At 44.5% G+C, this 15,664-nt stretch overlaps 2 protein-coding genes across 2 annotated transcripts in view; both read right to left on the bottom strand.

Moving 5' to 3' along the window:
* Positions 1 to 13,114, bottom strand: part of GLB1 (galactosidase beta 1) — an 89,355-nt gene extending 76,241 nt beyond the window's left edge. Inside the window, exon 1 of the mRNA XM_046666603.1 lies at positions 12,908 to 13,114. Within this exon, the coding sequence (XP_046522559.1) occupies positions 12,908 to 12,979 (72 nt within the window). The 5' untranslated portion in view covers positions 12,980 to 13,114. The remainder of the gene's footprint in view (positions 1 to 12,907) is intronic.
* TMPPE (transmembrane protein with metallophosphoesterase domain) lies at positions 6,486 to 12,892 on the bottom strand. Its single transcript, XM_046666615.1, has 2 exons — positions 12,612 to 12,892; positions 6,486 to 10,685 (listed from the first exon to the last, which is right to left on the bottom strand). Exon 2 carries the CDS (start codon positions 10,574 to 10,576, stop codon positions 9,233 to 9,235), a length of 1,344 nt encoding a protein of 447 aa, XP_046522571.1. The 5' UTR covers positions 10,577 to 10,685; positions 12,612 to 12,892; the 3' UTR covers positions 6,486 to 9,232.
* Positions 13,115 to 15,664: the final 2,550 nt, after the last annotated feature.

The following is a 15,664-nucleotide window of genomic DNA, read 5'->3' as shown; positions in this document are numbered from 1 at the left end:
ACAACGTAAGAGAAGAAAAATGGCAGAATGGAGGAGGAACGAGCAGAGTTTAGGATCTGTTCCCAATCCTCCAGGACAAACAGACATTTCCAGATTCAACTCTGCCCTGTCATCTCAGAGAAAAGATACATGCACAGTTTGTAAAACAAAAATAAATTCTAAAAATATAAAATAATTCTTAAAAGTTAAAAACACACCTAACTTTCCACACAGGAAAGAATCACTTCAAGTGAGTCTGAAATAGTATTTTGACTATATTTAGCCTAAGGATAAAAATACATCTTAAACTACATTCAGGTCAAACAAACCAACAAACCAAACTGTATCCAACAGATTTCATCTTAGTAATAATCTTTTATTACTATTTTGAATCTATAATATATGTAGTAGGATAAAGTAAATAAGTAATTACATCGGGTTGTTAGGAACCAAAAATTTCAATGTAAAAGAGAAACAAACATAAAATAAAAGAAAGATGAGTAAAAATCCTGTAATCAGGGGTATGTGAGAAATCTCTGTACCTTCCACTCGATTTTTCTGTGAACCTAAAACTGCTCTAAAAAATAAAGTCTATTTTAAAATAAAGCCCCTCAGGGCTGGCCCCATGGCCAAGTGGTTAAGTTCATGAGCTCCACTTCGGCAGCCCAGGGCTTCGCCTGTTTGGATCCTGGGCGTGAACCTGGCACTACTCAAGCTATGCTGAGGCAGCATCCCACATAGCACAACCAGAAGGACCTACAACTAGAATATACAACTATGTACTGGCGGACTTTGGGAAGAAGAAGGAAAAAAAACAAAGAAGAGTGGCAACAGAGGTTAGCTCAGGTGCCAATCTTTGAAAAAAATAAAAAATAAATAAATAAATAGAAATTAAAATAAAGCCCGTAATCTTTCATTTGAATTGGAAATAGTACTATAAACTTAAGCTTTTTTCTCTTTCTAAAAAAAATTTATTTCCTAGCAATATCTACTGAAACAGCATAGAAATGACACTAGCCAGTAGCAATTAGCTCCTCTAGCACTTAAATTATGGTCTCTTAAATACTTCCCACTAAAAAGAACCAGGCTCCTTCAAGAAATTACTTAATTCAAGTGTGGGGCAGAATATGTACAAAATAAGCCTAAAATTATCAAAAACTATTAAGGTCAAAACAAAATGACGTTAAAGTCAATTTGAAGGGCCTCCAACTGGCCAAAGAAGGGATATTTTGAGAATCAAAAGATTTATTGCTTCAATGGATTGAAATACATCAGACATACAAAAATAACCAAATTCCTAATACTCCCTCTCAACCCAAAGAAGCCTATTGGACATTGCTGGAGCATCAACTCATTATTCTGAAAACTGATGAATAAAGGGGAAGAATCTAGCATCTGTCTTGCCTTTGCTATGGACTTTTTTAGAGTAACCAAACAATCGATGATGACAGTTCTTTGCAGAAGAACCACAGTTCCTAAACGCAGAAGAAATGATGAAATTAAAAATCACCATTTTCTGGGCTGATGGCAGGATTATATTTCTGAGTACCACAAAAACTCCTTCAGAATGCAGAACTGAGGTAAAAGAAGTTTTCATTGTCTCTTGAATATATAAAAGACAAGTAATTATTCCCAGAAAACCTATTTAGTACTTTGGCCCACTAAATTCTGAATTAAATGTATCACACTATTAAAAATATCATCATTTTGCAATCCCTAGTGGAATAATGACTTTAGGCAACAACCATCAATGATTGCTGAAATATTAGACAAAAAAATAATGAGGAACTTTCTAGTAGAAGGATCCAGCTGACAACACCTGGACCCATGGGTCAATCTTAGCATCACAGAAAGCAATGAAGTCTTCCTATCAACAAAGGGAAAAAATTGAACCTGAATCTATCCAGCCTCTACCTCTAACTTTTATAGATCTCTAGCTCCACTAGACTATAGAAAACATGACAGATAGTACAACATGTTAAACACCACCACAATCCAAATGTAGGAAATTCTAAGATATAATATCCAGATAACTTGATCAAACAAATCACACAAAATAAGAGCGGAGGGTGTTTTATAGACTTAGAGAGACTTAAGAAATATATTATGTACGATATATGGACCTTGTTTTTAGATCCTGATTCAAACAAAAAAACTGTAAAGAGATACAATTCCTCAAAAACCAAAGAAACTAAACTCAAAGCTCACAGAAGGAAGGAAATATGAAAAAGATTATAAGAGAGTACTACAAACAATTGTATGCCAACAAATTGGGTAACCTAGAAGAAATAGATAAATTCCTAGAAACACATCACTACCAAGAGTGAATCACAAACAGAAAATCTGAACATACAAATAACTAGGAAAAAGATTGAATCAGTAATTGAAAATCTCAAAGAAAATCTGATGGCTTTGCTGAAGAATTCTACCAAACATTTAAAGAATTAAGAACAATTCTCCTGAAACTCTTCCCAAAAACTGAAGAGAAAAGAACACTTCTAAGTTCATTCTAGGAGGCCAACACTACCCTAATACCAAAGCCAGACGAGACACAACAAGCAAGAAAACTACAGCCCAATATTCCTGATGAACATCGATGCAAAAATTCTCAACAAAATACCAGCAAACTGAATTCAATAATACATTAAAAGGATTATACATCATGACCAAATGAGACATTACTGGAATGCAAGGATGTTTCAACATTTGAAAATCAATCAATGTAACACATCATTATTAACAAAATAAAGGACAAAAACCACATGATCATCTCACTCGAGGCAGAAATAGATTTGACAAGATTCAGCCCCTTTTCATGATAAAACACTCAACGAACTAAGAATAGAAGGAAATTACCTCAGCCTAATAAAAAAAGCCCATATAATTTGAAAGCCTACAGCTAATATCATTCTCAATGATGAAAGCATGCAAACTTTTCTTCTATGATCAGGAACAAGGCAAAGATGCCCACTCTCACCACCTCTATTCAACATAGTATTGGAAGTCCTAGCCAGAGCAATTAGGCAAGAAAAGGAAATAAAATGCATTCAACTGGAAAAGAAAAAGTAACATTATCTCTTTTCACAGATGACATGATCCTATATGTAGAAAACCCTAAACAGTCCACACATCAAAAAAACCAATTGTTAGAACAAATGAACAAATCCAGCAAACTTTCAGGATACAAAATCAACATACAAGAATGAGTTGCATTTCTATATAACAACAATGAATAATCCCAAAAGGAAATTAAGAAAACAATTCCGTTTACAATAGCACCAAAAAGAATAAAATACTTAGGAATAAATCTAACTGAGGAGGTGAAAGATTTGTACACTGAAAACTATAAAACGTTGCTAAAAGAAATTAAAGAAGAAACAAATAATTAGTAAGACATTTTGTGTGCATGGATTGGAAGACACCGTATTGTCAAGACGTCCATACTACCCAATGTGACCTAGAGATTCAATGTGATCTCTATCAAAACCCCAAGGGTATTTTTTGCAGAAATAGAAAAATTCATCCTAAAATTCATATGGAATTTCAAGGAACTCCAAATAACCAAAACAATTTTGAAAAAGAGCAAAGTTGGAAGACACACTTACTGATTTCAAAATATATTACAAAGCTACAGTAATCAAAACACTATAGTATTGGCATAAAGACTGACAAATACACCAATAGAATAGAACAGAGGCCAGAAATAAATCCTCAGGTATATGCTCAAATGGTCTTTGACAAAGGTGCCAAGACAACCCAATGGGGAAAGGACAGTCTTTTCAACATATGGTATCAGGAAAACTAGATATGCACATTCAGAAGAATGAAGTTGAACCCTTACCTTACACTATATACAAAAGTTGACTCAAAATGGATCAAAGATCTAAACATAAGATCCAAAACTATAAAACTCCTAGAAGACAACATAGGGGAAATCTTCATGTTATTGGACTTGGCAATGATTTCTTGCATAGGACACCAAAAGCACAGGCAACAAGAGCAAAAATAGACAAGTGGGACATCCTTAAAAACTTTTGTGCATCAAGGGACACAATTAGTAGAGGGAAAAGCCAATCTATGGAATGAGAAAAAATATTTGCAAATCCTGTGTCTGATAAGGGGTTAAAATCCAGAATACATAAAGAATTCCTACAATTTAACAACAACAAAAATCAAAATGCCTGATTTAAAAATGAGCAAAAGACCTAACAGACATTTTCCCAGAGATGATATACAATGGATAACAAGCATATGAAAAGATGCTCAACATTACTGATCATCAGAGAAATGCAAATATGCTCGCTTTGGCAGCACATACACTAAAAAGAGAAATGCAAATGAAAACAACAATAAGTTATCACCTCATACCACTATCAAAAAAATAGAACATAACAAGTTCTGGTGAGGATGCAGAGAAAGTGGAACACTTGTGCACTGTTGGTGGGAGTGTAAAATGGTGTGGTGCAACTGCTATGGAAAACAGTATGGAGGTCCCTCAAAAAATCAAAAATAGAACTACTATATGATCCAGCAATCCCACTCTGGGTATATATCCAAAAGAATAGAAAGCAGAATCTCAAAGAGATATTGGCACACCATGCACATAGCAGCACCATTCACAATAGATAAAAGGTGTAAGCAACCCAAATGTGCACTGATGGACAAATGGATAAACAAAATGTGGTATACACATACAATGAAATATTATTCAGCTTTAAAAAGGAAAGAAGTCTTGTCACACACTACAACATAGATGAACACTGAGGACATTATGTTAAGTGAAATAAGCCAGTCACAAAAAAACAAATAATGTATGATTCCACTTAGAGGAAGTACTCAGAGTCATTAAATTCTTAGAAACAGAAAGTAAAAATGGTGGCTACTAAGGGCTGGGGAGGGGGTCGGGGCAGGGAAGAGGAGTTATTGTTTAACGGGTATAGAGTTTCTGATTTGCAAGGTGAAAAAGCCCTGGAGATCTGTTTCACAACAATGCAAATCTACTTCACATTGCTGAACTGCCACTTAAAACTCATTAAGATGATAAATTTTATGCTACGTACTTTTTACTACAAAAAAATAGGCAATTGACATAATCAGGAAAAAGTGAACACAAACTCTTTACACAGTTAACTGCATTTGAATCCTGTGCTACTTCACCCTCATAGAGCAGCAAGAATGGTTTTATTGAGAGGTGGAAGACCTGGCTTCTAGCTCCAAATCTCCTAACTAGGTGTTAGATGGTATTCAAGAATAACTGTTAATTTCTTTGGATATGATAATGGCATTATAGATATGCTTTTTTAAAAGTGAATTCATACTTAAGTATTTTGGGGTGAAATCATGTTTCCTAAGATTTGCCTTAATATACTCCAACCAAAAAGAAAAAAGGAGTGTAGGGTAGGGGTAGATGAGAAAGAACAGCAGAAGAGTCATAGCTGTTGACATCAGGTAATGAATACATAGAAATTCAGTACGCTGTTCTCTCTACTTTGTGAATTTCGTGTGTGTGTGTGAGGAAGATTCGCTGTGAGCTAACATTTGTTGCCAATCTTTCTTTTTTTTTTTCCTTTTGCTTGAGGAAGATTAGCCCTGAGCTAACATCTGTGCCAATCTTTCTCTATTTTGTATGTGGGTTGCCGCCACAGCATGGCTTAACAAGTGGTGTGGGGCCACTCCCGGGATCCAAACCTGTGAACCCAGGCTGCCAAAGTGGAGTGCGTCAGACTAAGCTCTATGCCATAGGGCTGGCCCCTTTTGTGAATATTTTTAAATTTTCACGGTAAGAAATTTAAAACAAAATAAGGGGGGGAAAGGATGGATGGATGTTTGAAATGGATGGCAGTAGGATTAATTTATTGAGTTTTATAACAATAGTATAGTACACATGCTAATGTTAATTTTTTTAAAAGTACTACATTTCATTTTAACTTGCATTTAACAGATTAAAAAAAAGAAACTAAAACGAAATTGAAAGAATTTTCAAGCTTCAGGTAAATGTTTCTCCCTACCTCCTCCAGCCATAAGAAAACAAAACAAAGGTAAATGAATGGAAAACAGGAACAGAGATACAAAGAGTACTGTGGAGAGCGGCCACCAGGGTCATATCTGGACCATAATGGAGAAATTTCTGCTGGGAAAACTTCCACTGCATCATGGAATACAAACCAAGCATGAGAAAGTGTTATTGACTACTGCTTGGACATACAAGATGGACCTGTTTTGTTTCTGTTAATAAACAGGAACTGGTCAAGCAAGGACTTCAGAGCAAGGATGAAGGGTATACCAGACTGTAAAATGAGGGCACTCGAGAGAAAGAAAAGAGACAAACAGGCAAGATAGGGGCCGGCCCCGTGGCCAAATGGTTAAGTTCACGCACTCCGCTTCAGCGGCCCAGGGTTTCGCTGGTTCGGATCCTGGGCATGGACATGGCACCGCTCATCAGGCCATGCTGAGGCGGCGTCCCACATGCCACAACTAGAAGGACCCACAACTAAAAACATGCAACTATGTATGGGGGGGGGGGTGCTTTGGGAAGAAAAAGAAAAAATAAAAATCTTAAAAAAAAAGAGGCAAGATAAAAAATAGGACTGATGGAAGCTAATTTCAAAGGGCTCAGAGAACTGATGAGAAAGAGCCAAAATCAAGAACCCAGTGAAATGACTGGTATGGCACCCGAATCAAACACTACCAGCTGCACCGAAGGGTGGAAGACAAACAGCATCAACGGGTGTTGTCTGGGGAAGTCCAAACCAAAGAGAAGTGAAAGCCCATAACAGTGATCCAAAACATGGCGTCAGGTCACAAGAAAGTGAGAGCGTTTGGAAGACCAACCCTCCTGAGGCTGAGCAGGGTGGCGAGCTTGCAGTGGTGCCGTGAAGGGAGTCATGGAGCTGGGGGCTGGGCCGCTGCCCTGGACGAGACACTTCACCTCTTGTATCACCCCACCATCTGCAAAACAGGTTAAAAGGCTCTCCAGGGTCCCAAGCTCTGTTTTGAGTAAGTTTTTCTCCAGACTTATTCCTGACTATAAGGACTAAACATGAAGGGGAAAAAATAAGGAAACCGCTGAAAGGGAAAATAAGAAAACACTAAAATGTGTCTTGACTGAAAGACATATTTTCAACTTGACTGGAAGGTCTGCTGTCAATATCTTGGCTGCCCGGAAGCAAGAAAGGTGGCCTCCAGGATCCCCCAGGATTCCATTACATACCGGGAGGAAAATGAAGAAACTCGCTCTGGCCAGGTAGAGCGTGCGCAAGGAGACAGAAACACAGCAGCGGAGAGCCAACCCCCAGCAGCTGCTGCCCTGACAAATCTCTGGGCCCCAGCAGGTGGCAGGTTGCCCATCACATACCCCAGCACTGGCTGCTCCACAAATCGTCTGGGCACCTGTCCCCAACAGAGTTCCTTAGCAAGCCCTAATGTGAGAGTTAAAAATTAGCAATGCGGAGTGCTTCTTGTGCGACTGTGCCACATGCAATTCATGCACCATGTCTCAGTCCCCTCCCCATGAAACAATCTTGAGGTAGATACAACAATTATCCTCATTTTAGGGCGAGGGTAACTGAGCTCAGTGAGGTCAAGTCATTCGCCTGAGGCTGCCTGGCCAGTGAGCAGCAGGGTGAGCCTCTCCAGTCAGAGTGGTGTCTTTGTTCCCTGTTGGAGAGACTCTCAATCACAAACAAAGTCAAGGGCGAGCCCAGGTCCTCAGGCTTCTCAGTGCGGCCTTTTCTAACAGGAGTGCTTATTGCTGCCCCAGGATGAAAGATCTCTTGTCGCTGGCACAGGGCCATGCCAACAGGGGTGGGGTCACTCCGGACACAGTAACCCCTCCCTGTTTTGCTATGGATCTAGTGGCCAGCTGGGATGGCCCCATAAGTTCTGTGGCCAGAGCCCTGGGACAGCTCTGATGGGGTCAGGCCAGTGTAGGGGGTTGGGGGGAGCTGCCCAGCAGGAAGGACAGTCCCAGCATTCCACGGCCAGGGCCCAGTGGGAGGGAAAGCTCAAGGCCCCCAGAGCACAGAGCCCTGCCACTCCCTGCCCAAGCCTCAACTTCCACACTGGGAGAGAGTGAACCTCAGTTTCTCACAAAAAAGCAGACCCAAACCTGGGGTGGGGGATGCGGGTGTCCAGCTTCCTGATGCTTCCTCCAACGTAAAAGACATCCTACACTGAAACAAGCCGACCTCCTTCCGGGTCCTGGCCCCATGTAGTTACGGGTGAATTGATATCAGCCTCAAGCAAACCACTTTGAAAGAACCCTTGTTGGTTCTCTTTACATCAACTCTGTTGGAATCCTGTACTCACTTGTAACAGATATGGCTACCTACCCAGCAGACGGTGGAAAGGACACTGTCACTGGGCAGTAGAAGACCTGGCTTCTAGCGCGGAATCTCCTCCATACCTTGTCATGTTGCCAATGCCCTACGTCTCTTTGCCTCAGTTTCCTCATCTCTAAATAGGAAAAAGTAGCCGTCCCTAATTACCTCACCCAAGTGCTGTATAAAATGAGACACGGGAGGCAAATACCCTCTGAATTCCTAAGCAGCAGTAGCATCACCACCCCCTACCACAGTGCTCACGTTTCTTTCCTCCCCACCCCCAATCCCAAAGGCCAGGAGCACAGGCAGTTAAACAGCATCACTCGAGGCCTGCAACAGGAGGAGCCCTGCATCCAGCGGCTTTTGCTGATGCCCCCAATAAAGCCGATTCTGTCAGAACCAAGAGGAAAATGAAAACATTCCTCTCTAGCAGCCAGAGGGGTCTCCATCTCTCCTGTTCTCCCAGATTATCTAGCAACACTGCCCCTTCCCCAGAAAGCTCTAGATCAATGATTCTGGAAACAGTCTGAGTCCTAAAGAGGGTTTAAAACCACCAAGAGTTCCTTCCCAAGTTGCTTTCTAGATGGAACCCTTCTGAGCAACCCCATGTTTCAGTTCATCCAGGTGAGCTCTACAGAGGAGGGTTCACTCCACATTGGGAAAAAGGATGCCTGTTCTTTCATGTGTGACTTCAGTGACTTTCAGTGACTTCAGTGGCCTCACAAATGCATTTAAAAAAGCAACTGGCCATCTACAGAGTTAACCTGCCAGGCAGCCCCACCACAAATCACTGTTCCAGCCAGGCTTGTGACAAGCGTGTGTTGGCAGGGCTGGGCAGGAGAGGCTGGAACAGGTGAAGCAGGCAACCCGCTCTGAAGGACGGAGAGTGAAGGTCAAGGTTCAATCAAGAGGTGTACAAGGCAGGGCCGGGTTCAGGGAGCTCGCTGCAGGATGAGCTCCGTAATCTCCGCCCTGCTACCCAATCTCATGGGTATCCCATAGTAGGCCGTGCCTGGGCTGACATATACAAATGTAGTCTGGGCCACTTGGTAGAGACCAGCAAAGAAGGGGTTCAGGAGATAGGCTGCCACGTTCAAGGGGAAGATTTGCCCAGCATGCGTGTGCCCAGAAAGGATCAAGTTAATATCTGGCCGAGCTTGAAGGGCTCTCTTGGCAGCCAGGGGCTGGTGAGCTAGCAAGATGGTGGTGTGGTCTGGGCTACAGCCCCCCAGGGCCTTGTCGAGATCCATGCCGTGGCCAGAGTAGTGCAAGACATCTGCTTCAATATCGTCCACCCCAGCCAAGCAGATCCAGTCGCCATCCTCACCACCACCATGTTGGGCCCGGATGGCAGAAATCTTCACATTCTCATTGTGAAGGGGCTTGACATTCAGGGATTCCAGCAGCGCAAACCAGTTGCTGACATCTGATGTGTAGTATTCGTGATTGCCTGTGACGAAGTAGGTGCCGAGGCGTGAATGAAGCTGGCCCAAAGGAGCGACAGCGGTCCGGAGGGTTGAGGCTTCTGAATCACAGAGGTCACCCACGATCACCGTGACATCTGGTTCCAGCATGTTCACCATCCTCACGAACATCTCCATCTTGGTCCTGCCCACGGTGGGACCCAAGTGAATGTCTGAGAGGAGCACTATCTTGAGGTTGTCCATAGAGGGGGGCAGCTGATGGATGGGCACCTCCACTGTTTTCACAGCTGGGGGCTGGGCAGCATTCAGAAGCCCGACCACACTGAGCACAGCGGTCACCACCACGGCCAGGGCTGGCCTGAGTGCCAGCTTCCTTGTCTTGTCAAGGCTGCTCACGACTCGACCACTGCGCCAGGCCAGGAGCTGACAGGCCTGCTCCATGCCACTGAGGGTACAGAGGAAGAAGACCATGATGATGTACGCCCCGAGGCAGGAGTAGGCTGCCAAGGAAAAGAGATAGGGCTCCTCGGCCACTAAAAAGAGCATGGTGAAGAAACTGGAATGGGCCAGGGCCAGAAATGTCACAACAGCCATCTTCCAAAGCTGAAAACAGGCCGACTCTGCAGCTGAGGCATGGCTGAGGTTGCTGACTGCACTACACCAGATGTAGTGGGAGCCTATAAGCATGAGTGAGTTGGCAAACAGGGCCAGCTGCAAGCGCAACAGCCAACGCCAGGCCCTGAGCTCAAGGCTCCCCGCCAAATAACAGCGGGAGACAATCATGGACACGAAGACAGTGCCAGCAGCCAGAGCGGCCTTCATGCCCAAGGACAGCTGCCTGAAGATCGCCATTTTCTCTGCTCCTAAGAGGGTCCCCTGCCAGTTCTGTGCGGGTGGGCTCTGGAAGGTGAGTTCCTTAGAAAGGACAGTGGCCAAGGAGAGGTTTCCAGGTCAGCTCCGCCTGCAACCAGGAACCGGCATCAGCTTTGTGGGATATTAGAACTTCCTTGTCCCCATTCAAAACCTGAAGGCCACTTACATGTGCCCAACCCACTCTGAATCCAAGCCAGTCAAATACCAGTCAGTTGCTACACTTCATTATTAAAATACAAACACACTGGATTATAACATGACGGGCAGTTTTCCTTTTCTTACTGACAGTTTTCTGAAGGTTTAAATGTTTTCCACAATGCGTATGAACTTCTTTTATAATAAAAACATCATTCTAAATCAGCGGTTCTCAAAGTGTGGTCTGGGGAGACCTTTTCAGGGGGTCCTTTTAATCAAAACTATTTTCATCATAATAAGCCATAATAATCCTGTCTTTTCCATTCTCATTCTCTCATGAGTATACAGTGGAGTTTTCCAGAAGCTATGTGACATGTGACATGGCAAGACAGAATGCAGAAGTAGCTAGGAGAATCTGTCATCTATTAAGACAGACATGAAAGAGATTTGCAAAAATGTAACATAATGCCACTGTTTGTCATAAAATTTAGGGAGAAACATTGTTATTTCTCCAAAAAAATTAAGTTTATTGACATAACAGGTTTATTGTTTCTTAAATAAACTAATAAATATTTTAAATTTTTCTGTTTAATTTCTAGAACAGTTAAAGTTTGAGAACCGCTGTTCTGGATAAATGTAAACAAGGAAATCTTGGAAAGTGAGTCTGCTGGTTATCTTTCTTCAGCTCTAGGCTCAGAAGGGACACCTAGACCCCTGACATAGGAATTCTTGGAGCAGAGCCAGCCTCCCTGTGTGGGCCGTGGGCCTGGCAGTCACAGGGCACCCCTCTGCTGAATGATGCTGCACAACAACGAGGAGCAACCATCACCCAGGTTACCTGTCCAACAGCTCCTCATCCATAAGTCTTTCTCTCTCCCCTCCCTCAACCCTTCTAGACTTTGGTTAAGATCTGCCTTCTCCTCACCCATCTTTCTCTGCCACTGTTTCCTTGAACGATTCCTCAGTTCCACCCTCACCAGGAGTTCTCATAGATGGCTAGCTCTCACCGGGGGCTCCTCTAGGCCTCCCAGGAAAAACACTGGGGCAGGGGAACCCCAGACTGGGCAGCAGGGGTTAGCAAACACTCCATTTGAGGTGACCTTTTCCCAAGAAGAATCCAAAACGAAGATATTTTTACTCGCTGTTTTCCAAATACTTAAGATCTTCAATCTTGATTTTAGATAAATGTATGACCTTGCTCTAGGCACGTTATTGAAAGCCATCAAAGGGTGTAATTTACAAGTCAGGGGCCCAAATTCCACCATCTTCTATTTAAAACATGCCTCAGACTCGACCCACCCAAACTCTGGAGGAAGCAGGGTTCGCTGAACGTGCCGAGGGGCAGCTGCCCGTTTCAATTCCCCACCCACCCTCTCCACCCCGCGCCTTACGCAGCTGTGACGCCAACTTCTCCAGGCAGCGATTCAGAGCCCCCTCCGGCCCCTCCCTCAGCTCGAACCCCTGGGCTGAGGCTGTCCTTCTCCGGCCATTGGCACGCCCCCATACCTCACCTACACGTCCCGCCAGAACTCCCTCCAGCAACGCTGGCTGCCACCTGCAGCCTGCCCCTTGCCCACCCACGGCCTGGACCGCCAAACCCTGAAGATTTGGAAAATCCAAGCCAAAAAAGTAGGCGGCGGGGAGTGACGAGAAGGGGACGAGAGGTTTAAAAAGAGAATACTTCGAAGGCAATTAATCCAATATTCCCATTACGGGGGGCCTCCACTGACCCCATTTTTCTCCTTCCGGAGCACTCCGCAAAGCACAAACTGGGCCAGGGGGGGCGCCCTAACCCAGAGCCCGAGGCGGCCGCCAGTAACACGCGCTACTTGGAATTCCCTTCCCGGAAGCCTGCGAAACTGGAAAGGTTCGGGCGCACCTCATCTCACCCCCTCGTCGCACCGATGGGGAAGTGGGTCCAGGCGAAAGGAGCGACCGGGGCAGAACACAGAAGCTACAGAGCTATCGGGAAGGACGCGCGCGCCCCGCCCGGCCCGCCCCCGACGGGAGGGCCCCTCCACTGCCTGAGCACTGCCGGCTGCCTGCCTGCGGGGCGCACTCCGGGGTCCCTGGCCCTCCGCCCTGCAGGACCCCGGTTGGCTGCAGCCCCAGCCGCGTCCCCCGCCAGCCTGTCCCTCATCAATGCATCCCCGCGCGGGGGTCCCGTGGACTTACGCGCAACCCGCGCGTAGAGCCCAGCAGCAGCGGCACCAGCAGCAGAGAGAGGAAGCGAACGACCCCCAGCATGTCCACCCTCCAGCCTCTCGGCTCCGCAGTCGGCGCCCAGGCCAGCCGCGCGGCGTCACTTGACTAAGGACCCGCGGCCTGGCACCACCCCTCGCCGGCCTTGCCGCTAGCCCCGCCGCCAGCCCCGGCGCTTGCCCCGCCCCGCGCTCGGTCCGGCGTCAGTGGAGCCCGGGGCGGGGGAGGAGGGAGCTGGCGGGACTTGGAGGCTGCCGGCGGCCGCGTGACTCCAGGATAGTGTTATCAGGCTTTTGGTGGCCTTTGCCGCAGGGAGGGACCCTTTGGAAAGTCTATCAGGAGACCCGGCTGTCAGCAGCTTGATAAGGCGCCCGGGGGTTGGACTTTAACAAGGATCTCCTTGCTCCCTGGCTGCCTTGAGAGGACAGAAGGGGGAAATTGAGACCAGATAAACCTAAGTGGATGAGATAGGATGCTAGCCCTGCATACGGACTCTCCGGAAAGCTCTAAACCAGGGGTCCGCAAAGGGTGGTCCCTGGACTAAGCGTATACCTGGAACTTGTTAGAAATGCAAATTCCAGCGCCCCATCCCAGAAATTCTCAATCAGAAATTCTAGGGATGGAGTCCAGAAATCTGTATTTTTACAGACCCTTCAGGTTATTTCGGTGCATGCTAAAGTTTGAGGACCTTTGATCTAGGTTACTGATAAATTTAGAGGTATGGTTCAACTGCGGCAAAATCATTCCAAGTGCCAGCCTTTAAAGCACCAGGGTCTGCAGAATTTTTTTTTCATTGTTGGGTTTTGAGAGAGAATAGCAACATCTCCCACTTTCCAGTTTTGCGCTTGAGCCTCTCCACATCCCGGGGATGCCTCAAATCTGTCAAGCGGCCTTAAAATAATATTGTCTCTTTTCACGCTTGGGAAAACGAAGGCTCTGCAGTGTGTGATAACTTGTCCAGGACCGCCAGTCACCACTAGATCCGGGTCTCAAGTTTGTGCCTGTCTTCCTGTCCTTGCCTGGCCTGCCTTGCCCAGTCTTAGCAAAGAATCCTGCTGAGTCAGTTTAGGGAGAATCTCCCCACCCTTGATATCCGATCAAGTTCCTTATCCCCGACCTCTGACTTCTAAGTCCTTGACCTGCCCTTAGGAAGAATCCCTTGATATCTCCTCTTATACTTTTCCACCTACAATCCCTCGCTCTGCTGGTTGGCTATATAAATCCCCAGCTGTCTTTGCCCTTCCTAGATTTGAGACCCAGCTCTCTCCCCTATCGCAATAGAGTTGACCCCATCACAACAGTCTTGAAGGAAGTCTTCCTTACCATTTTAACAAGTCAGAATAATTTTTTCTTTAGCACTACTTTTTACAACTTGTGGATCTTTTAAAAACCTTAGTTTGGTTTTTAAACGCTGGGAGTGATGACTATGAAAGTCAAGAATGTTGGTTACTTATGGGAGTGAGGGGCTGAGACTGGGATGGGGCCCATGGAGGGGCTTCTGGGAGGGGGCAACAAAGTTTTGTTTCTTGAACTAGAGGGTAGTTACAAGGGTATTCATAATATAACTTATTAAATCATTTATGTGTTTTGTGTTGCTTTCTGAATCTGTTTTTAAAATAAGTCAAAAGGTATTTTTTACTTTTAAAAAGTAACCTTAGCCATGTTCCAAAAAAATCTTTTATGTTGTGTAAGGAAATACCTAAAATTCCATTTGCTTCTCCTTTTCTCCTTTCTTACTGGACCTTTCTCAGGTTCTTTTCATGCCTAGAATACCAACTCTCTCTCCTTGTGCTCCTGTGAAGGCCTTTTCAGACTCTGCCATCCGAGTCCAGAACTGAAGAGCAAGGGCTTTGCACACAGGCACCCTTGAGTTGGACTTCCAACCCTGCCACTTAATGTCTCTGTGACTGTGGGCAAGTTACTTAACCTCTCTGAGCTTTAGTTCCTTCAACTGGTAACCAGACAATATGGAACTCACTGGGAAGTTGGGAGAGTTACCAGAGCTGACGACTATAAAATGTTTGGCACAACCAGGATGTTAGTGGGACAGTTGATGAAGTCAGAATTAGGCCTATAGGTTAATTTCCTGATTTTGATAAGGTTACTGGGTCTAAAGATTAAATAATAGTTTCATATTAATTTATTGGTTTTGATAATTGCACTGTGGCTACATGAGAGATTGTCCTTGTTTTTAGGAAACAAAAGGGCATTATCTTTGCAACTGACTCTCAAACAGTTCAGGAAAAAAAGTGTATACACACACAGAACCATAAAGCAAATGTGGTAAAATGTGGACTTCGGGGAATCAATCAAGGAATTCTTTGTACTGTTTTTTCAACTTTTTTCTAAGTTATTGCAAAATGAAGTTAAATTAAAAACAAAAAATCCTTAGCACCTGGCAGATTCAACTTTTCCCACCTTCTTTCCCAGCCTCTAGACCAGGTGATGATATGCAGCAGGCATTTTTAACTGAACTGAGGCAGAAAGGGTTTAACATAGGGCTTGACAAACCAGCCAGCAGCCTAAATCCGGCCTGCTGCCTGTTTTTGTATGGCCTACCAGTTAAGAATCACTTTTACATTTTAATTAAATTAAATTAATTAATTATTTGTGTGTGTGTGTGAGGAAGATTGGCCCTGAGCTAACATCTGTTGCCAATCTTCCTCTTTTTACTTGAGGAAGATGGTCCCTGACTTAACATCTGTATCAGTCTTCCTCTATTTTATATGT

Source organism: Equus quagga, chromosome 1, assembly GCF_021613505.1.
Source record: "Equus quagga isolate Etosha38 chromosome 1, UCLA_HA_Equagga_1.0, whole genome shotgun sequence".
Taxonomy (NCBI): Eukaryota; Metazoa; Chordata; class Mammalia; order Perissodactyla; family Equidae; genus Equus; species Equus quagga.
The sequence above is the reverse complement of the archived record's forward strand: the minus strand, read 5'-3'. Positions and strand labels throughout refer to the sequence as shown.